This window comes from Stegodyphus dumicola, chromosome X1, assembly GCF_044657685.1.
Source record: "Stegodyphus dumicola isolate Sdum_Otavi_A_Nest chromosome X1, ASM4465768v1".
NCBI classification, from domain to species: Eukaryota; Metazoa; Arthropoda; class Arachnida; order Araneae; family Eresidae; genus Stegodyphus; species Stegodyphus dumicola.
The window spans coordinates 168,194,617-168,219,991 of NC_140780.1; the positions used below are offsets into that span (position 1 = coordinate 168,194,617).

At 34.6% G+C, this 25,375-nt stretch overlaps 1 protein-coding gene across 2 annotated transcripts in view; it reads left to right on the forward strand.

Moving 5' to 3' along the window:
- Positions 1-15,141: 15,141 nt before the first annotated feature.
- Positions 15,142-25,375, forward strand: part of Ptp99A (Protein tyrosine phosphatase 99A) — a 391,659-nt gene continuing 381,425 nt past the window's right edge. Inside the window, exon 1 of one of the 2 annotated variants that reach the window (XM_085807691.1) lies at positions 15,142-15,488. In XM_085807691.1, coding sequence (XP_085663817.1) covers positions 15,410-15,488 — 79 coding nt within the window. In that variant the 5' untranslated portion in view covers positions 15,142-15,409. The remainder of the gene's footprint in view (positions 15,489-25,375) is intronic. The other variant, XM_085807688.1, reaches the window with a different exon arrangement.

The window sequence follows — 25,375 nt, forward strand, 5'->3', positions numbered from 1 at the left end:
TTTTTTTTAACTTTCGGTACACTTTCTTGAAAAATGTTCAGCCTAGAAGGTTTAAATTTTCCACAGTTGTTTATCTTAGCATTTATTTGAAACTACGCAGGATATAAAATATATGATAATTAGTTCTGGATATATTAAAAATTTAATACCTTTTTTTTCTATGATTTTCAAAACATTTTACTAATTTATTTTTAATATTTTTTCTTTTACATTTTTATATTTTTATATTTTACATTTTGTATTTTTAATATTTTTAAGTAAAATGTAAAATACTGCTTATTATTCTTAAATTATATGTTTTTAACCATCATGCAAAATTTGAAGGTGTTTGATGCAGTATTTTTAAAGAAAAGTGTACCAAATTAGCACACTGTCACAAAAGATTCGTCAAAGGTAAGAGAAATTAAACAACTGGTTTTTAAAAACATTAAGCTTTAAATTTACATTTTATTTGTTTTATATAATCTACAAGCTGTCTATTTTAAATGAAAAAAAGAATTTAGAGTATACATTTATTTTGAGAAAAGTTATACCGTAATAATCTTTGTCCCGAAATAGTTGCATTTCGCCAGTCGATATGTCACATGTCCCCTTAAAGCACTTTATGAAGTTAAAGTACGTGCTAGAGTAGGATATCCAATCAATTGGACAATGCAAGTTTTTTTTTGTGAGGCAAGTTCAGAAGCGTATGCTACAGTGACTTTTCTATGCTGCAACGATCATGGTGAAATCACTGTGAGCTTTTTAGGATCCAAATGGAAAAGACTAACTATTCCAGGATTGGAATTACTTGTTTGCTATTTAGGTATTCGCTTTTCGAGATACATTGCTGAAGTTCTGAATGTGCGAATCAATAACATAAAGTTTTAATCAGATTCGATCACAGCACTTTCTTGGATCTATAGAAATGACGAATGGAAAACTTTCGTAGAAAATTTTAACCTTAACCGAGCCCTCGCAATCGTCTCACGTTCAACCGCCGATTTAGCCTCGTTTTTATCTCGGGGTTTCACTCCACGATAGATTTTGCGCAGGAAATTGTGGGAGGGATCAGACTTCCTGAGAAGACCTGAAGACAGATGACCGAACGTCGAAATCCTCCAGGACGAAATGGAAATTTCTACTGAGAGAAAGACTTCCTAAATACGAAAGCAAATATTCTTACAAATGGTACGATAAATTTTCTAAATTTTCAAGAATTGTTAGAGTTCTGGCTTGGATGAGAAGATTCATAAATAATTCTCAAAATACAGCCGTCTGTAAAGACCGTCTTCTATCATCTTGCGAAATTCAGGAAGCAGAAAACACATTTTGTTTAATCGTTCAAATAAAATGTTTCCCTGATAATGTCTCTACTAGTAATCTGGTAACATTCAGAGCTAATAACAACACTCAGAGTTAAAACTAAAATAACAGGAAGAGATGATAAATTTTCATTCAGATATCCTATCCTATGAAAGGATATCTGAATGAACAATTTTCATCCATCAGATTCAAATATCAGACAAGTTTCTTCCGTCAAAACATCATATGATTGACTGTCTAGTTATGAAAAGTCATGTAAGTAATTCTCATATGGGTGTTCAAACTCGTATGACTGTTTTAAGAGAGGAATTTTGGATTATATCGTCCAGACGTACTATTAGGAATATTATCAGAAAATATATCAAATATAAGAGATTCACTTCAAAGGCTCCTGTCACTCTACCCATTCAGTTACCTTCCTGCTAGATTAAGGATGCTTCAGCCTTTGAAATTACGGGAATAGATATGTGTGGACTTTTAATGCTTCGAAATAAAATTAAAGCGTGAATCATTATTTTTACAATGTGCAGTATATACACGAATCCACTTGGAACTTGTTACATCCCTTACTTTTGTTTAAGCCCTGGGGAGATTAATTTTTTTTCCAGAAAAGGAAGTCCAGTGATATATATGAAAAATGGTAGCAAGTTTACTGATATATTTTCATAATTGAGAAACTTAAAGTGGGAAGACGTGAATCATACATGAAGCATTTCAACCAAATCAAAGTGGAAATTTATACCTCCCACAGCGGAGTGGAGGGGTGAATGTTGGAAGCGATTGATTCGCTCCATCGAAAACTTGTTAGGTTTTTAGGAAATTCATCGGTGAACTATGTGGAAGCAGTCATTAATAATCGACCTCTTACCTGTGTCTCAGATGAGACGCAAGATTTAGTTCCCCTGAGTCCTTCTATATTTGTTCAGAACATAAAATAAATGGAGAAAAAAAAAAGAAATGTAAAGGAAACATAAAACACAAAAGAAGCGTTCATACATTGTCCGTATATTTAGACCAAACAGATGGTAATAAATTATGAATGAGACAACACCCTTGCTAAGAACTAAGGCAACAGTTAAGAAACAAATTACAAAAGGAATATTTGGGCCAATTAGTTCAGAAAGCCAGAGAAAGAAAATTTGATCTGAAGATTGGGAATATCGTCCTTGTCAATTCAGATAATAAAACCCGATTATCTTGGTCAATGGGAAAAAATTTTTCCGAGTAAAGATAATTCTTCTCGAGTGGCCAGAATAAAAATAGAGAATGGTTCTTTGGTGAGACCGATCCAAAAGCTTATTTCCTAGAGATCTGAAGCAAAGGAGAGTCCAAACATGAGGACACTCTAAATATCTGGCGAGCCGAAAATTCTCTCGAGAGGTTGTGGTAGGGGAACAGCGTTGGGAGACTGTCGGACCAGTCCCCCTAGGATGCTCTTCATCTCAATTCGGAGCGGATCTGAGAGAGTCGTACTGCCACCTGTATGGTGGTTATGGCTCTTGCCAACGACGGGAGAAGTCTCGCTCTCCTTGCCACAATGAACTTCATGGGCTTGTTCTGACGTTACTGTCAGACAATTGAGATAAGTCACGACACACATAGAAATCACTGTGGTAGACTTAAATAAGAAAATAATAAAAAACTTTCACAGAACATAATAAAACATAATAAAAAACTTTCACAGGCATTCACCTTGTGCTCTCAGACCTTTTCATGTTATTTTTCTGTTTAGAGACTTCATTTTCTGTTTATATGTATATATATGTAAGATAAAAAAATGCAAATAAAAATTTTAATTTTAAATGCCTCTTAATTGCTCATTTTTAATTTAGGTACTTTGTCTATAGTAGTAACTTTCTCTAAACTGCGTCATATCTGAAAACGTTTTCCGCATTATGTCATCTTGAAATTTCTGCATTGCCTATAAGTTTTAGCCAGATTAACGAAAAATTTTAGTATAAATATCGTTATACTCCTACTACCCTCCCTAATTTACAAGCGAGTTATTTTGGATAGGCTCAGGCCATTCTTAGACGTACTGCCACCGGAGCAATTCGGGTTTCGCAGTAAACTTTCCACGACGAAGCAACTTGTCAGGCTCGTAGAATTCTGCGGAGATGCTCTACATCATCGTAATAATGTTGCTATCCTCATGTTAGACATGGCAAAAGCTTTTGACCGCGTCTGGAATGAGGGTCTTAGTTACAAATTATTTAATTTCAACATTGATAGAGAATTGATTGAACTTATCGTGTCGTTCATCACTAGGAGGAAATTCACAGTTTCTATAGGTAATTATTTATCTGACACAAAGGAGATCAACGCTGGGGGTCCCTCAAGGGAGCATTATTGGACCCGTGCTCTATCTACTCTACGTTGCCGACTTCCCTAGGGCCCACCTAGACAGGAACAATTTTCTAGGATACTAAGCGGACGACACAGCTTTAGCTGTGAGGTCCGCCAATGCTAATCATGCCGTCAAGAAGCTACAAAGTATCATGCCAAAAATTGAGGATTGGTGTACTAGGTGGAGGATCTCCATTAATGCCCAGAAATCCCAACTTTTAGTAATCAGAAGAAAGCACCCTAAAACGCCTCTCAAAAGAAAACCTCATTTATTCAATGAGGAAGTTCCGCAGGTTAATAAGGCCAAATACCTGAGGCATTGTGATTAACAATAAGCTGAACTGGAACGACCACATCACAAATGTTCGTAAGAAAGCTTACGGTGTGATCAATAGCCTGAAGCCACTTTTAAACAAATTTTCCAGCTTAGACCTACGTAGAAAACATCTCATTTACATGATGAATATCAGGCCAATTATTTCCTATGCTTCTCCGGCTTGGAGTGCAGCGAAGAAAAAAGATCTGCACAGGTTCCAGGTGATTCAAAACACGGTACTCCGTATAATTACAAATGCTCACTTTTTTGTTTGAAATGATACATTGCATAGAGACTTGAAATTCGACCCAATTGAGGCACACTTACAGAAAGTAAATAGAAATTTCTTTACGAAGACATTCAACTGCACTCACCTGCAGAAATTTAATACCTTCGATTATGTCATTCTGAACGAAGACTGCGACAAGCGACCACCAGCGGCCCACCTCGTAAAAGACTCCAATTTTCCGACTTAACACATAGCATTTTATCATTGTATATTTGTACATAGCCGTACATATGTTTATTTAGCGTTTTAGATATCTGTTTGTCTACCTAAATTAATTGTTTTCTGCATCATGTTTCTTTTCCCTTATGATTTCAAAATTTTTATGATACTACTGCCTATGCTTGCTAGCTGAAGGATGTCTCTTGCTTGTCGGCTTTTGTTAAAAATGTAATGCGCCATCATCAAAATTATGGGATGCAGATTGGCTCCCATTGGGAAGTGCAACAAGAAGTAAAGATATATTAAGTGATTTTGTGATTCTTCAAAAGTTCCCATCATCTTCTGCTACGTAATTGACATTTTCAGTGATCTTCTAATTGTCAATACTCGAGACTACAAAATAATGTCTTCCATAGTCAAGCATTCATCTTTCATCAATTTACTGCATTTTACTTACTAAATCTTATCGTTGCATATATATATTAACTTTTATAATTTTTTTCAGTTTGTATATATATATTAACTTTTATAATATGTTTTAAGCTGTATAATGTTTGACTTTATGTTAAAATCGAAGATGGAAGTATATTAAATAATTGCTCACGTGCTCTAATATTATTTGATATCATGTTTAACATTTTTATTTTAGTTTAATATTTTCAAAACAATGTTGCTCAAAATGTTAGTCTAATCGCAACTGTTAGAAAAATCGTTTTCTTTTTGGGTTGATGGAATTTTGATGAATTTTTTGCTGGGTGTAGAATTCAGATAATGTCTCTGTTTCTTTAGCTGGGTGCAAAATGAGAAAAATTTATTTCTGTGTAAATAAATAACTGCGTTGATGTTATGAAAATTATTGTTTCTTTCAATAATAAGCACATTATTTTTTACAAGTAAGTAAATTATTAGCTTTGCATTTCATTAAGTAAAATACGGGTTCGTAGACGGTTAGTCACGGTATCCGAAATATCCTATATTTATGAAAATTCATGAAACTTCAGCATTTTTTCTCCAGAATCTATGAAAGTAAGGATTCCAAATAATTAAATAAACTAATACTTGCTAACCAAAGCTAATTTAGCATCTTCGGTGAGGATTAATGATTTATTTTGCGGAGATGACACAAAAATAGTTCAGAGGTCTAAAAGTAGACAGTGGGAAAGGAGAATCTGCGATACGGGATTGTGTAATTAGTCCGCTGAAATCTCAATCTCAGCTTCATTTGTCGTGTGATTATTATACTATTTGTATTCAGTTTTCTATTATTTTACTAAACGGATACAAAATTCTGAAGCGCGTGCAAAATTAATAGTCAGATGCGAAAGACTAAAATTTTTCCGGGTTGTTATGACTTATTTTTATTATCTTTATAAAAGATATGACCGATTATTTTTGGGAGGCACAAAAATTGCATTAAATTACATTAATAATATCATAAATGACATTTTACTTCTTCACTATATGTTATGTTGTAAATTCAGACATCAGCCTGACCAGAAAAAATAAAACATATGCAGTGAAATCTCTCACAGCAACCCCTTTTGATACGTATTATGCCATTGATTGTTATGATCTCCGAGACGACCACCTGTATACAAGACCAAAATCTTCTGAAGCCATAGGAAATCATCCTAGAATAAAATTTACAGAAGCCGACACTCGTGTTTGGATTTCTGATTAATTAAAGATTGCTTTTATTTTTCAATCACAACCGAAGTAAGTGTAACAAAATATTTAGTCTGAAATGATGAATTTTGAAAATTAATAATTAAAATTAAACTCTAATTATATTATTATAAGTAAAATTTTAATTTCTCTTCCAAAATAGTGAAAGAAAAATAGTCATTAAAATTCCCCCACTGAAGCTTAGAATTATGCTATCATTCAGTAGCTCAGTAGGAATGAAATACCAGATGAAATAAAAAAACATGAAAAAATAAGACTTTTTAAAATATATTTTTATAAAAATCTAGTTTTCACTTGTAATTTGTATGATGGGAATGAGAGCCAGTTTCCTTTAGAAAGTCTCCATCTATTTCTTCAAGTCAGATAGGATTTGCGTGTTCTATTATTAGAGCTTAATTAAACAAATACATTAACATTCACATAGAAGTCAGAAAAAGGATACATTGGTTGAGCATGAGATACTGGGAGTTTGTTGTTTTTGTTACCAATCTCACATGTCTGACAAGGGTCGGCGCAAAACCACAACATTCATCTTGGCAAGAAGTCAAATGCTCCTGTCATTGGCAAGAGCTTTCAGCACCACATAGGTGACAGCCCGACTTTAGCTCAGTTCCGTCACTAGTTTTGAGAGTGAGCATCTCGAGGGTGGAAGACGAGTCCGAGGGTCCCTCCCAAACTGATACTATACAAAATTATATCAAAAAACTTGCAACAATTTTTTTTTACTCTCTGTACTATTACATCCAAACAGCTGTATCAGCTCTTTGCGATGCTCACCTGTATATTCTTACCTAACATTTTGTTAATTATTTGAAGTACCTACTACCTTCCTGATCCAACATTTTATTACATTGCTGGTCTATTTTCATTCATTTCATCTTTCTTCGCCGACTGATGGCGGCTAAGTGAAATATCTCATTCTACCATCTTGATTCTTAATATTTTCCTTTTGTTGTTCCAGACATTCCTTTATCTGATGCAGAGTAAAAGCGCGCTTTCGCACGCTGTCACTCTCTTTCCATTCAACACAAGTCAATCAAGTCTTCCCCTATTACCAACCTCTTGACAGAACCTTCAGCTCGTCGCATATTTAGAGTGCCCCCATGACGCACAGACGCTATACATTAACAAACATCCATGCCTTCTCCGAAATTCGAGCCCTGGCCCTTCGCTACGGTAGTCAGAGTCGTTAACCACTATCACAGTTGGGCGGCACTGGAAGTTTCAAGTATAAGTGATTGATATATTATGGCAAAACAATTGAAGTGCTATCTACTAAAGGGAAGAGTTTCAAGGAATTTTTTTTTCCATTGAATTGTCTTTTATCATTAATTAGATTTTTTGTTGTCACATCTGATAAATGCAGCTTAATGCCATCGAAAGGCTAAGGACTTACAGAGCTTATCTCATGTATTGTCCCTAACATATCGCCTTCATTTTTTATATAATAATTTACATCTACTTAAATTTAAAAAAATAGTATAAGTCTTACCTGCTTCTATAGAAACAATACAAATTGTATTATAATTAGCTTATTTACGGCAAATCAGTCAATGGACGTCTTCTTTGAAAGATCGAATGGTAAACCGCTGAACACTCGAAGGCGGTTCCAGTCCCGGCAAACGGGCTGGCTGTATAAACGATTTCGTGGTTTTTCCTATGTGTAACGAGGATACGAGCCAGTTTCCCTTAGAAAGTCCTCCACGAATGCATCCCTACTCTTAGGCAGGTAGCCCTGGTATGCCTTGGTATAATTAAATAAACCAAAAAAAAAAAAAAAAACTTTCCTTGAAGAATGCATTAGTGGAGAGAATACAGCTCTTTTTTGCATTAACCTTCTAAAAATAAAGACACGAAATCCTATGCAGATAGCTTATTTAGCCCCCTGGACTGAAGCTAAGACCAAATATACCTGAGCTTTCTCCATCTGGTCAATTTTATTACACTTTTTATTATCAGTGTTATTATATGATTATTAATGATAAAATTTTTGAAATGAGGGAATAAAAATTTAAAATGAAATTCTGAATAACCAGGTTAAATTATTAAAAACATTTCATTTTCCTTTCTAAAATCTTTCAGCTCCTGAATATGAAAAGCTCCCACGTATGATTTATTATGCGCAGCCCATAGAACAAAATTAATGAGTTTCCTTAATTTGTTTTATTTGATTAAGGCAAAGCACACGAAGGTGATCTACCTAACAGAATGGATGTTTTCGTGGAGAACTTTATAAGAGAGACTGGCTCGTATCTATGTTATACATAGGGAAAAACCACGAGAACGCTCATGCAGCCATCCGCTTCGCTAGGAGTTGAACACAGATCGAACTACCAGTATTCAGCGGCTTACCGTTCAGTCACTTATAAGCTTCCTTAAGTTTTACACCTGATTGTGATGAATATAACTACTGTGAGTCCTATTAATCTATTCTAAGACGTCCATACACGTTTCTATTTCATTTTTGTCTGCAGTAGAGGTGATCATGCAAGACAGATGATGTTCTGTGCGTTTATTTATACTTTTGAAATACTGGTCGCTTTTGGAAGAGATCGTCTTAAAGAAGTGGTTGTGAAAACAAAATGCTTTATAAATTAATTTATTCAAATGCTTAAAATGCTATCATATTAAATCCTTAAAATTAGTTCTTGTAAAATACATTATAAATTCTTGTAAAATATATTATAAATTCTTGTAAAATATGTTAAATCTTCTCTAAGACGAGCATCCTCGTTCTAATTTATTTTGGTCTTCAGTGGAGGTAGTCGTCTTAGAGAGGTGATGCTCAGTACAAATGTTTGTAGGCGAACTAATCATGGACAAGAGGAGAGAATGAACAGTTTTTGTTAGTACCTAGCACTCCGAGCACCCGAAGGTAGATCTTTTATGCAAGCAGTTTAGTTTCAAAATCTTCCGGATCGATCTCTATCCTCAAAAGTTTGTATCTGTCAATAATATACTGTACTGTAGACTTCGATTTATTAACCATTTCATCAGTTTTTTTTATAAGTAATCTATCACTTCGTAACTCAATCCTCAATTCCCGAATAACTTTAGGAACTTCCATTTTAAGACGATCGAATAGAAGCTAGAATTAAACAATTGTTGCTATCATGTCTTCGTGATGCTTGCATACGACTTACTTTCAAAAATTTACTGCTGGTCAGTTGCAGAAAGCGTCAGGATTAATTTGCATATTGCGCTCGGAAACATTTTTTTGCGAAACATCGCAATATTTTAATTGAAACACTTACCCCGTTTTGTAAGAATGTACATTTGTAGGATGGCATCGTCCATTATAATCGGATGACGCGATAAGCTGTGAAAATAAATCTTTTACTTTCCCGATGACGACGATTCCGTCATATTAAGACGATGACAGTCAGACGATTCCGCCATATTAAGACGATGCGATTAAAGGATCTTTGCATGTAAAAGACGATTCCTTCGCTTCATCTGTAAATAATCTCATCCATTTCCTTCTACGTATGTAATTAGTTTGTGGTTTGTAGCAGTTATTAATGTTTCATTAAATATTCGAGTTATTTATAAGTCTGATTAGTCATTTCAAGCCCCTAGACAGCCACATCTGGAGTAAGTTTACAAACATCATATTCCTAGACAATAAAAACCTATCCTACACATTTATTAGTATAAACTTTAAAGACTTAAGCATATTTTAGAAATTACTGCAGATATGAAGTAAATGTTAGGAATTCTTCCATACGGAATTTTTTTTTTTAACCTGTTATAACCTCTAACTCATTTCGTTCATTCTAACAAAATATGAAGGCAAGTATCCAGATTCTTTGCTGAAATTTCTTTTGGTAAACCCAGAAGATATTTTTTCCTCAGGTTAAAAATGGGGGGGGGGAATCATTCACAGTCATCATTATTACTAGGGATAGCTTCACTTAACTATCAAATATTGTTTTTTGAACAGATTTTGCTGACGTTTTCATTTGAACTGATACACAAAAGAAGTGAAAAATGGAAATCCTTTGAAAATCTAAAGAAATGTAAAATTTGTTTTCAGGATATCTAACTGTTAAGTATGACTAAAAATCACTTGGTACTAAGTATATCAAGAAGAAACAAGAATAATTGAGAATATGTTCTAAAATTTATATTTGAGACCATATAGCAAAAGTCTCAAATTTATATTTGAGAACATATTCTTCATAAGTCTTCTCTCGGAGAAAAGTATAAATTGCTACGCTTTTAAAAAACCTTGGAATTATTAAGGAAACAAGTCCTAATAAAATAACATAAATCTAAGCAAGCATTCTTCTACAGGAAAACAGCAGTTAACAACAATAAATTAGCTGGAAAACCAGCTTTGTCTCGCTTCGAATTTCTAAGCTATGTTTTATTCTTTTTATATATGCTAATTTTATGTTCATGTATCCCTTTGGAAGTAACTGCTTACCTCTGCGGGTAAGGGTACAGTTTAAGAGCCCTTGCTTCAGTGCACAGTTCCATACAGATACTTTCTAAGACAAGCAATTTGATGTATCACGAATAGGTTATCAAACGGAGATAAAACTCGGTAGATGTGATGTACGGAAAAAGAAATGATGACAATGTCAGAAATATTGGATAATTTATTCAAGAGAAAATTAAGTTAGATTATTTCAGTATGTAAAAGCATCAGAGTCTTTTTTACTTAAGAAAAGGGATGCCTTCGTGGAGGATTCTTTAGAGGAAATAAGTTCGTTCACATTACAGGTGCGAAAATTAATCACGCAGCCTGCCGTTCGCCTGAGGTCGAAGTTCGGTCGAGTTCCTAATATTCAGGGGTCTTAACTACTTAGCTACTGGTGAAGTCTTTATTCCCGAGAAAGGCCCATTAAAGTGAGTAGGTGAATAAGGCGTTGGGCCACTTTTGGGACTTCTTGCTAAATTATCCCTAGTTGTCAGCGTCATTCGACCGCATCGTAGGCAGATTTTTGAAAGCGCCTTTTTGAGAGGCTTGTAAATGTATGAGCAAATCAAAAGTTACTATGAACGAGAAGTCTGGTGACTTAATCGACCAATTACGTATTTGGCAAGCTTGAAGTAAAAAAAACAGGCCGATTATCTTATTGGCAAGTAGTTCTGGTTCGGTGCGAAAAGATACAGAACCAATCCCAAAATTTCATCAACGTGTTACATAAAGCTGCCTTGGATGACAACCAGATGGGCTCGGCTATCAAAAGAAATGACATTTCAGACAATAACTACCTATTGATATTGCATCTTCAGGATGCTTGGGATCTCGCACATGACTTCGAGGGTATGATCTCAAAGCTGCCCTGGATGTTTCCAGACACGCCTGCACTGGTCATCGGAAATCACTGAAGACAATTTACAATTTGTCTTCAATCAGTGGTGTTCCAGATCTGTCGAGCAGCACCGTATCATTGCAGTTGCACTTGGTGGTGCTCACTGGTGACGGGTAAGCGGCATAATGGGAGCCGAAAGCATAGATTCCATTCTTGAGTTGCCTGTCAGTGGTCCTAGTGCTCATTTTTCTGGGAATCACATGTCAGATCGTTGATGCGTTTTGTGAGAGCCACTTTGACGGTAAATCTATCTTCCCATTCTAATCTCGCCCTAGGTCGACCACTTCCCTCTTGACTTTGAAATCTGCTGCTGTTCTCCCATTACTCCAAGCATTGTTTAATCGCTGCACCCCTCCCCCCAAGTCCGACGGTAGGGCTCCTTTCAAATTGTGATACATGTTCGTAATGAGCGTGAACCAGTAGAAGAGGCACTCTTACAGTTGGGATGGGTAGTCGTAATAAAGGTTAGGTTATGTGAATACGGCAAAGCATGCAAGGGCTATCTACCTAAGGGAAGGGAAGACATCGTGGTGAACGCTCTGAGGGAAACTGGCTGGTATTCTGGTTATACATGGGTAAAACCACAAAATCAAGCGTGCAACCAGCCTTTTCTCGTAAGATCGAACTCGATAGAACTCCCATGATTCAACAGTTTTAACTACTCGATCACTGGTGGAGCAGTCGCTATCAAAATCTAATGAAAGCTTTCCCCTGACTCGAATTTTGTTCATTTAATACATCTTCAGGATGCTTAGGTCCGATGGCTGGAGTTCCAGTTATTCATTTACGGTCGGTAAATTTTAATCATTTGCATATGTTGAGTCGAGAGGCATTCGCATACGAAGTTTCATTAAAATCGAATACTTTTTTCTAGCTTCACACACTTTTATGTCTAAGAATGTATATTTTTAGAGTTGCGTTCTAGGAATTAATTATGCTTATTACTTGTAAACCTGTAAATTGTTTTCTGCTTAAATATAGGTTTGCTGCGCAATGATTTGTTAATCTTTCTAAGGAAAAATGTAAATGCTATTCCTAAAAAGCCTCTTAGTGGGTTTTGATATAATTGATTAATAAAACAAAAGTAAATTTAATTAAGAAGTTCAGTACTGCAGTTTCTATATCCGGTATCGTATTCATCAGTAATACTCGTACATAACTATGTGAATGTAATATTAAATGCAGTGAATTTAGTTTCATTCCCTGAAATGCGCTGATTTATATAATGCCTCTTTCTGATTAGACCATACTTAATCATTCAATATGTCTGTGAACTGCTCGATACTAACAATGTTCTGAGCAAAATTCCTTGCGTATACTCAATAAACCTATTATTGCAGTGTGCTGGAGTACTATGCTTCAATTTAAAAATAAATATATATTTAAGAAAAAGGCGACTTACAGAAAAATACTGTTACAGTTAAATACAGTGAAAGTACAATAAGCAAAATTTTAGGATTTCGGATTTAATCGAGTTGAAACACTAGTTAGAGACAGGGAAGTTTTGGTTGAAAGCAGGGCTGAAAAGCATTTGAGGGAACAGAATACAACTCCTAGTTAAACAGAAGACTTCAATACTTTTTGATTATTTAAAATACAATCAGACTCTTTCTTTGTTGTGTTCTGTGAAAAGATAATATGCGATTAACTTCCTAACATGAATAACTTAGCTAGGTAGGTAAAAACCAATAAAGCCCATCTAAACTTTTCCGATAAATCGTTGCTAATAACAACGAAAACGTCAAGAACTATTTTTCAGACAATATAAGTACTTTTATATGATTACTTAACTCTAATGTCATAATTACCTGAATTATACGAAGTAATCCTAAAATTTCTTTCACCAACCTTATATGCAAAATTAATAGAAAAATGCCTATATTATTTTTTTTTAATTCTAGCTAGAAAACCGATGTTCCCTGTGTTAAGCAGGGATGTTTTGCATAGAAGATAAATCAGGAGACAAGAAATCGGAAATCTTCACTGAGAGTTGTTGATGAGGGAAAGGAAGACTGTCAGAAGAAGAAACGGCATAATGCTGAGCAAAGGCTGAGAGGAGAAAGGAAAGTACGTATGAACCTTTCATTTCTTCAAAGGTCTGCGTATTCTCATTATAAGGTATTTTCTCCCTTTTTCCCGTATGCCTTCGTGGTGTAACTGGAAGCACACTCGAAACGCATTCAGGAGGTCTGGAGTCAATTTTAAAACCCTGAATAGAAAAGCTGAAATGAGACTGTTTTTAAAAAGGGCCTCAACTGGGAGAGCCTGAAATGGGACATAACCCTTTTTAAATGGTATAGAAATATGAATAGAAAGATTTATAGCAGCCCACGGCATAATTTAATTACTTTCTGTAACAGTTATTTGTTGTATAATTACGTGTCCTCTTAATTAAAGTCTTGTTGAACTTACTCTCTAAATCGAAATCTGGTTGCCCTTACTGGCTTAATCGAAATCCGTCTTAAACAAAAATATGAAAACAATAATACTGAATAAATAGTTCCAAAACTAACCATTTTCAATTTTTTTAAAGCCAAAACTTTTTATTGCTTCCTTTTTTAAAGGTAATATATGCATTTTATAATATCCAAAATCAGAATTATATGGTCATTTATTTAAAGCCGGAAAGGGGAAAGATTAGCTATGCCGTCGCAGGGATTCGAGCTCCGGTTATTCCAACTGCTAGCCGAACAACCCTTCCCTTAGGTAGATGGCCTTCTTGCACTTTGTCGTAATCAAAACAAAACTTACTGAGAAGGATATCATCAGACTGGAAAATCAAATTTATCTAGCAAAAGATTTAAATGTCTTATTATTATCAATGCAATAAAAATATAAAATTTAACAAAAGTTTAACATGAATGCAGTTTATATCCCTTTATGCAAACTCAAATAATTCATTAGTTTCTTTTGGAGGAACTCAGTTTCTCCACATGGGCGTCCCCTCATTCGGAACTGACAACGCTCCTGGAAAGCAAAGTTGTTTGGAACCTTGGATGGTCTTTTTCGTGAAATCTTAGCATGTAATTTCTAAGATCAGAAAAAAATAAGCAGATGAGAGAATTATAAAATTTAAAATATCATTTTTTTTTTTTTTTCGATTTGTTACTTCCATGTAAAATAGATTGATTAATACATTATTTAATTGTTCTAATTGTAATTACAGGTTTGGTTCATTATCATTCGTTAACTAGAAAAATTTATCTCCAAAAGACCGTATTAGTCACGGAGCCCCTGGGGGCCACCACGTCCGCCAGACCCGCCTTCCGTACCTTCTCTAATTAAACTCAAAAACAGTGAAATTCTTAGTAGTTTAACGTATGCTCAGCTTCTAAATGTCTTATAAATACACACTTTATCTTGGACGGGTAAAGAAATAATCTTCAGCATATTGAATAAACTGTTATTATTACATTATTATTAGTAATTGCCTACAAAGTAATTACACCCACACTTACAAAATAATCGTTTTTAAAACATGGCGGAAAATAATGTCAACTGATATACAGTTTTATCTTCTCAACTCAATAAGCTTAAATCCTCTGTCTTCTCAACTCAATAAGCTTAAATCCTCTGTCAGGTCCCCTTCACTTTTCAGATCCCCCGCCGATAAATGGTTCTGCATAATTTTCTGAGTATTGGATAGGGTATTTATTCTCAAATCGTGCGATAGATGGCGCTCGTAACGAAACCAGAGTAACCTCCGAAATCCTAGGTCTGCTGCGGGATCAGACGGTCACAGAATATCGAGGCGAATGATGCAGAGTTTACCATCCCGTGTTGCTGAGCTTAAACTGGCGGATGTTGGCTAAAAACTCGCCTGTGAAACATTCTTATTTATAAATTGTTCGACTAGCAACTCTTTCAGATGTTACTCAAATGATTTTTCTTTTGGATTTTGAACTTAGACCCTTTCTGGGTCATTCGAGTTCTTACAGCTAACTGACATTTGGACAAGTGTGCGGATAATTAGCAAGATTAAGAATGCATCCTATTTGTTGGAGCTTGGCAGTTGTACCCATCATTTTGCAGCTGCATTTTGCTACAACAGCTTTTTATCAAGGTATTATACTTTTTTTAAATTTTTAATACCTATGTTTGTACATATGTATATGTGCTACTTGACAGGCGTCTGAAATGACTCCTTAGAATTGCACTTTTATATATGAAATTAATATCTCAAGTAAGCCAATTCTGTACTATAAAATTTTAATGCTTTCTGAGATCGTAGGTAAAATTTAGCTAATTGTCTTTGAGGACTTGATTTGCATGTAATACTGTTATCTGATAATAATAATTTTTAAAATATCAATCACAAAAGCCGACAGGACTAAATTTAAAATAATTTAATTCATATTTATTGACTAAGAAAAATGATTAGACACAGGTCTCTGACAGCAAAAGACTTGCTCTTTTTAAACTGTGAATCGTGAAGGATGACGGGAGTAAATCTGAATATAATTTAATTCATATTTATTGTCTAAGAAAACTGGTTAGGTGCAGCTTCGTTGGTAGCTAAAGAACTGCTGTATGAAAACACTATGAATACATTTCGATTAGTGTAAATTCTATCATATCCGTAGCATGAATCTGGTTTCAGTTTTTCGATATTGTTAAACCTCTCTTTAATGCTCCAAATAAAAGAGTATCATGCGTAACACCAATGCGAACAAATTTAGTTACGTTTTCGTTATAAATGAATTCGAAGAGTTTCGTGTGTTTTTGTTATAAACTCAGGGATGTTACTTTTGAAGTAGTTATGCGCACTCTTTCCGTAAGGTGTAAATTTGTGGCTTGCAAGTTAAAAGTTAGCTTTGCGATTGTAGGTAATTTAATTTTAAACTGAAAAGTCCTAATGAAATCATGTTTTGAGAGTTCATGTTCGTATAAAACTGCTGAACTTTCTTTCTCGGCGTGAAATAGGAAGTACTACTACACGTTACTTAATCGGTTAACGTCTTGCATGGTGTCAATGCCATTCATTACCTTTGTCATACAGATAAGTCCTATATTATCGTAATAAAAATGATTTCAAATACAGCGCAGCATATCATTCTTATTCTATTCAGATTTTGATGTCTAAAATATGAAGTTAGAGCCCGATTTTTATATCTTTTGTACTGTTGAATAAAACCAAATTTTACATTTATACATGCTTCTTCTGTCGGTCATGAAACACTTTTAGTGTACTAAAATATTACTAATAATTACTAAATAATGAGGCTGTTTGTAATTTAGATTCATTATTTAAAGAATTAAAGACATAATAGTAGTTTTAATTCACAGTTTTATATATAACAGAGAATTGTGAATGAAGTACTGAACTGAATACCAAGCGTTAAAATAAGAAAGATCATCCTTTGTTTAATTAATTCGTATTCAAATGCAAAAATTTTAAAGGAGGGGGGGGAGAATTACGATGGCATTATTTTCGGTTTTTAAATAAGATAGTAGGAGGGTTTTTTTTTTCAACTATTATTTTAAACCATAACAATTGTGATGTTTCTTGAACTTTCATGCATCTTCTAGTTTGTACCCAACTGATATATGTAGATGATAAATGCAATCCTTTCCTGTAGACTTTCGTGAATCTGTATTATTGATAGAAAAGGCGTAATCGATGACTTGAAACTATATCGTTATTATAGTTTTAAGTCATGCTTTTCCATTGCCCTACATTACATAAGTGTTCGCTTTTGTACGTTAGAAATTTTATGTACCCGCTATGCTTACAGAAGAATTAACAACATGAGATTCAATGAATAGTTAATGAACTGAAAAAAAAATGATAGTAGGTTTCACGATTGACCTTGAAGGCATGTTTAAATGCCTGTATTAAATTTGGCATCATAAAAAATCATTAGTGGCCGAGTGAATGGAACCTTGAACACTAATATTTCAACCCTGGTTCAAATCCTGGCGAACGATCTGGGGCCAGGTTAAAGTTTACAATACCGTCGATTAAAGTTATATGGAAAGTTATATGGGTGTTTTTGGTGGTTTCCTTCGTGTGTAACATGAGAACGAACCAGTTTTCTGTAGAAAGGCCTCCACGAAGTCCCCTTCCTTAGGCAGATAACCCTGGTGCCGGGGAAAGTGCAGAATCGCCCACTGCTTGACCCGTTTTTAAGAATTGCACATTCTCGGTATCCATGTACACATCGACCTATTTTCATTTAAAAAACATCCCAGAATTGCACAAAAATGGCATTGCGCACTCCCTTGACTTTATCCATGTACACATTGACCTATTTTCACTTAAAAAGTCAAATAAAATTGACAAAAATCCAATTCTTCTTACTCTTGTAAAAAAGCGCTAAACGCCAATCAAATAAGTGGGCGATTCTGAACTTAGCCCTCGTGCCTCTGCGTTAATCAAATAGTACAGTCCAGTACTATAAAAGTAAATAGAGCAATTGGGAACTCAGCTGACATATAAGTTACATTCTAGAGACTCGATAACTGAGTGATTCTAAGTAATTAGGTTGAAAGAAAATCGCGTTATATTAAATTGCGCCCTATTATTAAAGTAAAATAAGTATTTGACGAGTCCCTCTGCCAAAAGTGTAGTAGTTGCATTAATTGTTAAAATAATCAGCGGTATGTTTAAGAAACGTACTTAGTCTATAATGTAATAGAGAATTTTAGATATAGATTAATTTTAAATAAAAATTTGAGCTTGGATTGGGAATTGGTTAATCTAAAAGAAATTTAATCTGCTTAATTTATAGATTTTTGATTGTTATGAGTTTATATTAAATAGTTGGTGATGTAATTTTTTAATTCAATAGTTAAAAATTTCTCATTCTAGTTTCGGGCTTAAAAGAAGTAAATAAATGCAATAATAAAAATATAAGCATCCATTCAAAAATAGATTTTCATAAATCATTAAATCATTTCATCATTAAATGAATAATCAAAAAACTTTCACCATAATAAATCATGGTTATTTGTTTAAATTTCGTCCTCAATTCCTTAGATTAAAGTTTACTTCTTCCAGGAAAAGTATAAAAATTGAAAACTTTTTTTCGGGAAAAGGGGAAGAGCCCTTCTGTAATCTCTTGCTTAGATCTAATTTCATATTATAAATATGAAGTATATCTTATGAATATATCTTTCTTATTCTGATAAAATTATCTAAAGAGCTGAAAGGAAAAATTACAAAAGATTTGTCTTCAAAGTATTTGGAAAATTCGACGGGGTTGCTGTTACTCTATACAGTTTAAATTTTATTTTAAATTTCTTTCGTGATCGATGTTCGGTTTCTATCACTAGTATGTTTGCTGTTGCAATCAAGTATTGTCATCATATAACTGAATGCGAGTTTGAAATTATATGGAGAATTTGGCGGGGGGGAAGGTAGTATTCATACACTTGGTGCGATTAGAAAGAGTTAAAAATTTTCTGAAAAATATGAATTTAAATATGCTGCTGATACTTAAATAAATGAAATCATCATGTAATTTAACCCCGTAAACATGTAATAAAATTAAAGGCTAATATTATATGCAGTAGAAAAAAGTCTGTGCAAAAAAGTATTCATATACATAACATTATGCTAATATTAAAACAAAGGAATGCACTTAAATACTTAATGCAGTATCCTTTTGCGTTAATAGCGTTTAGGCACTGAATTTACTCAATTCGAGTATACTTCTTTTCTTGTAGTAAATCTTGCTTAAGTCCATATTTATTTTGATATTGGGTAGTTTTGAAGTTTCCTTTTTACTTCTTCCCTTATATGTTTGACTGAGTTAACGTATCGTGACTGTGGTGGACTTCTCAAAATATGTGGTATTCAATGTATGACAACCACTGTTTCACAGTTAATTTGCCCACTTTGTTTTTAGTTACTAAAATGTTAAAGTAACCTTATTGATTCAAAACACCAATTTTGTACAAGTTTCCGACACCATTTGCAACCACAATTATTTATTTACACTATTGCGTTTTATTGTTGTTTTTTTACCTTCTTTCTTCATAGCCTCGCCAGCTTTCTTCCGCACTACGTCCATCCGAGTGCTGAAAATTAAATTTATTTGCATCAAAAAAAATTACTTGGTGCCGAAATTTAGGTTTCTTCATGAATTATTTTGCAGATTCTAATATATTCTCTCTAATGGCTAATTAGGTGGCTATAGTTACACAGTCATGATATTCAGACATTTTTAGCCCAAAAGGGGCTATTAATCTCGAAATGGGGGAACCAGCGGCCGAGCGGTAAAGTTCCTGAATACTGGTGATTCGGCCCGAGGTTGAAATCCCCGCTAACGGGCTGGTTGCACGGGCGTTTTCGTGGTTTTCGCCACGTGTAACGTGTATCCCTTCGAAAGTCCTTCACGAAGGCATCCCGCCGCTGAAGCAGATAACCCATGAGTACTTTGTCACAAATAAACCAAACCAATCTAGAAATGAAGTTTTGCGTCGGTTCACTATAAAAGGCGTATTAGTTTTCAAAGTGTTGCTTACCAGATATTATCGTCCTGTATTACTTTTAAGGAAAATAATGAAGAATTTGCATGTACGTATGTATGTATGGGCTTTGCACTATGAAAAACGACGGCCATCAGATTTTGAATAACGTCGTCTCCTCCACCCGAACATGTGCATCTAGGAGACCGAATTGGAATTTCAAGTTCGTTTTATTATTTATAGCATATTTTGTAAAATTTAATGAATTTTAGATTAACAAACTCAACGATTTGAAAGCGAGCAGTGTCAACACTGTATGAAATAAAACATTTTTATCTCTATCGGAAGTTCTAAAGATGCGCTGTTTTTAAATGTTTTATGATTTTGCTGTTGAATTTTGTGTGACGCAAGTGCGAACAACGTGATATTTAGTACATAAAGTTAACACATAAAAAGTTAATAACAAAAAGATTTAAAAAAATTTAGCCATCTTACTAAGAAAACTGAATATTAATATGATGAACTAAGGAAGAACTGAAAAAAATATGTATAAAATTGTATGCCAGCACGTAACATTGCATTGCGAATTCTAAACATATGCTGTTATGCAGTTTTTAAAAAAAATTGTGATTTTGTTGAGCTGTATGCCTCGTAAGTGCGAATAAATCGATGCTTAATAATAAAGGTAAAAAGACAAGAAAGAGAGGAGTAGCAGGAGTAAGTGCAAAAGCTAACTGGTAGACTTCGAGCTCAGCGAAAGCGTAAAAACCTTAATAAAAAATCTTTTGGGCGGCCGTTAAATCTGAAAACTTTCGGATTATTTTTTTTTTACTCGGATTTCTAATTGTACTAGAATAACTCTCTTCTGATATCTACGCGAAATCTTGATACAATAAAAAAAGAGCTTACAAAAAGTTAGTTTTAACTTCCTTTAAAATGAATTGTTCGTCTGTGTCTGATTACTTTTGTAGGTTTTCCAAAATGATACATATTTTCTATTTTCTACAGTCCCAGTCTTTTTAAACTTACACTGCTCGACATTAAAAATGCAGCAACAAGAAGAAGTGGCTCGAAAATTATGCAAATTTCAGGGTAAACGTATGTCATCGAGTTATGCAAATGATGTGAAATGCGCACGTTAAAGGAGATATAAGGGAAGGAAGCTGCAGAATGTTCAATTTTCGTGCCGTTACTTCTGCTAGAGATATAATCGTAGAAAATTTGTTCCTGTCTATAGCAAAGAATGCCAAGCCGTCGTCAACGGAGGCAGTTACGACAGACGATTGCTAATCCTGTTAGACAGACGATTTTACTAGAGGCATGGTGATCGGACTTGGAAGGACGGGTTGGTTCATACGGCAAATTTCAGCTGACACACACCTAGACGCGTTCATAGTGCACAGCCTGTGGCGACGATGGTTAGAATAAAGAATGTGACAAGTTCGAGGGCTGCTGGTGCAGCCCATTGCAGCGTGTATAATTGTCAAGAAAAAGCTGGTTGTAGCGCCTCATTTCAGAAATTAGAATTTCTACATATTTTTATTTTTGAAATTGAGATTGATTTTTAAAAATTTAACATATTTTTCAAGCATAATTATCGTTCCAAATAATTATAAAGCTATTGCATGCTTTCAGGGCTGGATATACCTTTAGCTTTTCCTGTGCTGTAAGGAAATTTGTAACTATTTCTTTTAGAAAATAATATTTTAAATCTGAACTAATAGAAAATTTTAAACAAGCAATTTTCTCTTGCAATTTGTATGCTTTTTATTGGTGTAAATAAGTAAAAAATAATAAAATATTTAAAAATGAATTTTTGAAAGTTTTGTTTAAAATTCTAAATTGTGCTGCTTTTTTTAAATTATAGATGAGTATTATAGCACAATTTCTATAAAGGAATTTTATTTCTATTATATATCATAATACTTCATAGTGATAAACACTTTTGACTCTTTAAAAATTTTTATACATTTAATTCTAATATTAAAATTGTATTTAACGGTAATAATTAGTTTTGATTGTATTTTACAGCGATTATTTTTTAAAAATTTATTTTTAGTTCTGCATAAGATTTTTTTATTTACTGTTAATTTATTAGCCCAAAGCGGCGGTAGCCCAGAAAGGCTGTTAGTTTCGAAGAGGCATTTTGTGCTGTTTTACTGTAAATGTCCGTGTCTCCTTGCAAATTGTTGTTACCAAATATTATCGCCCTGTATTATATGTAAAGAAATTAAATAATGAAGAATCTCTATGAATACATGTATGTTTCTCGCACTGTGATAAAAACGACAGTATCTAGAGCCATCAAATTTTGAATAATGTAACCTCCTCTCGAATATGGGCATCTGGACGGCGGAATTTCGAATTTGGGTACTTACGTATTAACTAACGCAACCAGGCCAAAATTCGCATAAATCGCCAAATTTGGCGACCCTACTTACGGCAACCCTACGTGTTATACGTAGTTTTTCGTAAAGAAATTATTTTTCTTACTGGTTAGATTGAATGCCTTGAAATACTTTAACTGTGGGTATTTGGGATCTGCCTGCGAGTGAAAAAGATGCTGTTGAATTGTTACAGGAATATGGAATTATACCGAACGAACGTACTTGTAAAAATTCTCATAAAATGAAACTGTATTTTGAAAAGCAAATCTTCTGGAAATGTGACGTCGAAGAGTGCAATCAACATTTGGGTGTGAGAACCGGAAATTGGTTTGAAGGTAGCCGGATTTCATTTGTGACAGCGGTGCGCTTCATTTATTGTTGGTGTAAAGAGTTTACCTTATCGAATTTATATGGCGCCAAGCTCAAGCTGTTAATGGCGAAGACGGTTTTCAATCAGTGCTAAAAGCAATAGCCAAAAGATTTCCGCCGAAAAAATAATTCTGCACCTTATTCAAATTCGAAACCAGAAGGGTTTAATTGCTATTTTATATTTTAAAACAAAATAATATAAAAACTGTATTAAAAATTATCTGTAATTAATAAATGTACATCTTGTTTCTATTCATACTTTTTTACTCAAACTTACAAATCGCGCCAACCTGGTTGCGATAATACGTAAGTACCCGAATTTGTTTTAATCTATTTAATGTTTTGTAAAACTTTAACGAAATTTTGATTAACAAACTCAACGAGTTCTGACCGAGCACTGTACAGAAAATAACAGTTTTATCTCCAGTGCGGAAATTCTAAAGATATGCTGTTTTCAAATGTATGTGGTTTACGGTCGAAGAAGAAAATGATATTCAATATATATATATATAGGGTTACCTATATTATAGAAACACATATGCACAAAACTTTAAAAAAAAATGTTCCTTTTGGGCGTAATATAAAATCTGAGTATTTCTAGATTTTATTTTATTTTTTTTCTTTCCCTTCATTACGCTCAGAAAATTTTATGCTCCGAAATTTATGAATTATTAAAATAACTAATCCACTTTAATGTTAATTTAATGATCATACAATCAAATAAATATGATCGTTTCGTAATGTTATTATAGTTTTGAAAATAACTGCCTGAAAATGTTCATTAAATTTTTTTAAAAAAATTATCAGATCTTGTTTAATTTTACCTTTTTTATTTGAAAGCATCACGTACTATCAATCTTATTTAATTTTACTTTATTTTTACGCAAAATTAAGTTCATAAATTGTGTGCTTAGAGTTTTACAAAAGTAAAGATGTTTTTGCAAGAATTACGCCTGAAAAAATTGCGCGAAATGCATTAAAAAGTGCTTTAATAAGATGTATTCAATCCTATTTGAAAAAACTGAGTTTCATAATCTCATCACTATACAACGTATCACATTTAATAATTAAAAAGAGTTACGTGTTACAAACGCCATAGGTTGCAGTGTTAAAGTAAACCAGATCGTCCCTACTCTTTCTTGCGGACATGTCGGTGACGCGCGTCCCGCCCACTGGGTTAGTCTATCTCTTATAAGGTCCATGGTGATGGGGCAGCCAGAGTCAGCACGTGTGGATCGACGCATCCGCCGACAAGTGGTGGCGCACCGCAAGCCACTTCAACCTCCATTCTGCAGCATGTTCAAGACACCCTGGATGTTCCATTACCGACGAGAACCATTTGTTATCGATTTGTGGCTAGTGGCCTGCACTCTTGGAGTCCGTTAAGAAGACTGTCATTGATCCCATATCGTAGATGGCAACGTCTGCGATGGTGCCGGTCTCGAGCGATGTGGACGACGGAATGACACAGGGTCATTTCTTCAGATGAGTGACACTTCTGTTTCTCCAATGATAGTCGCTGCGGACGAATATGGCATCAATGTGGAAACAGGCCCAATCCAGCAGCAATTGTGGAAACCTCCACCTCGCGAAAACGTGGCATTATGGTTTCGAGCGCAATTGCATACGATTCCAGGTCATCTGTAATTCGTATCCAGGGCACGTTGACAACCCAACGATACGTGGATGATGTGCTACGGTCGGTGGCACTCCCCTGCATTAAGGAGTGCCCAATGCCCTTTATCAGCCTTTTTCTCTCTCCAGCACACTTCTACCTCCACGAGAGAAAATTTCTTTCAGGTTTCTACTCTGTCAGGCCCCACATGGGATCACATCAGGAACTGGCAAGAGAAGGACTTTAATTTCCTGCTGAAAGCCAGTATAACCGCAAAGTTCCAAAGTTCCTTTATCAGCAGGATAACGCCCAACCACACACTGCTGGCATCAGCCAACGTGTTCTGCAAGGTGTACAGATGCTTCTCTGCCCACCGTTCTCTTCTGATCTCTCACCAATAGAACACATTTGGGATGTAATTAGACGCCACTAGCAGACTCTGCCATTGCCGCGTTCAGAAGACGAACTATGGCAAATGGTTGACAGGGAATGGAGAGCCATTCCTCACGTAACCATCCTTAGTCTCATTGACTCTGTACCTAGACATGTTGCTTCGTGTATCGCCGTCCGAGGTGGTCCTACAACTTACTGAGCCGAAGATGTTCTGGCTTTGTATTATGCATATCATTTCGAAATAAAGATCACTTATTGTTCGCTGCTGTCTCTCTCTGTTTGCCGAGTTTCATCACTTTCTGGCCACTCCTCCTTGGTGTTGCGTTTTCACTGTCGATTAGTATACGCAGAACATATTGCGTAGTAGCATGTCTGCTTCTCGTAAAAATTTTCTATTTTTGAACAATTTTGCAATCAGATTTCAGACAACTGTCATTTCACTTTTTTTGGTGCTTTAAAAAAATAATAATAATTGAAATATAGATTCACGCAAGTAAGTAGTAGATTACGTAACAGATTGTGGCTATGGTGAAAAAGTTTGCATAAGAGAAGACTGAAATATTTTAAGTGAGTGAATATTTTTTTCTTTTCAATTTGAAGTATTTTTGATGTTTTAACGGTACTTGCGTACTTTCCCGTCGATAGAAATTCCGGAAATGGTCGATGGTCGATTACTGCGGAATTCTAAAGGACACGGGTCATCTATGATTGGCGCTAATCGCGCTACTTTGGCAGTCGACAGGATAATACGTAAGTACTGTGTTAACAAATACA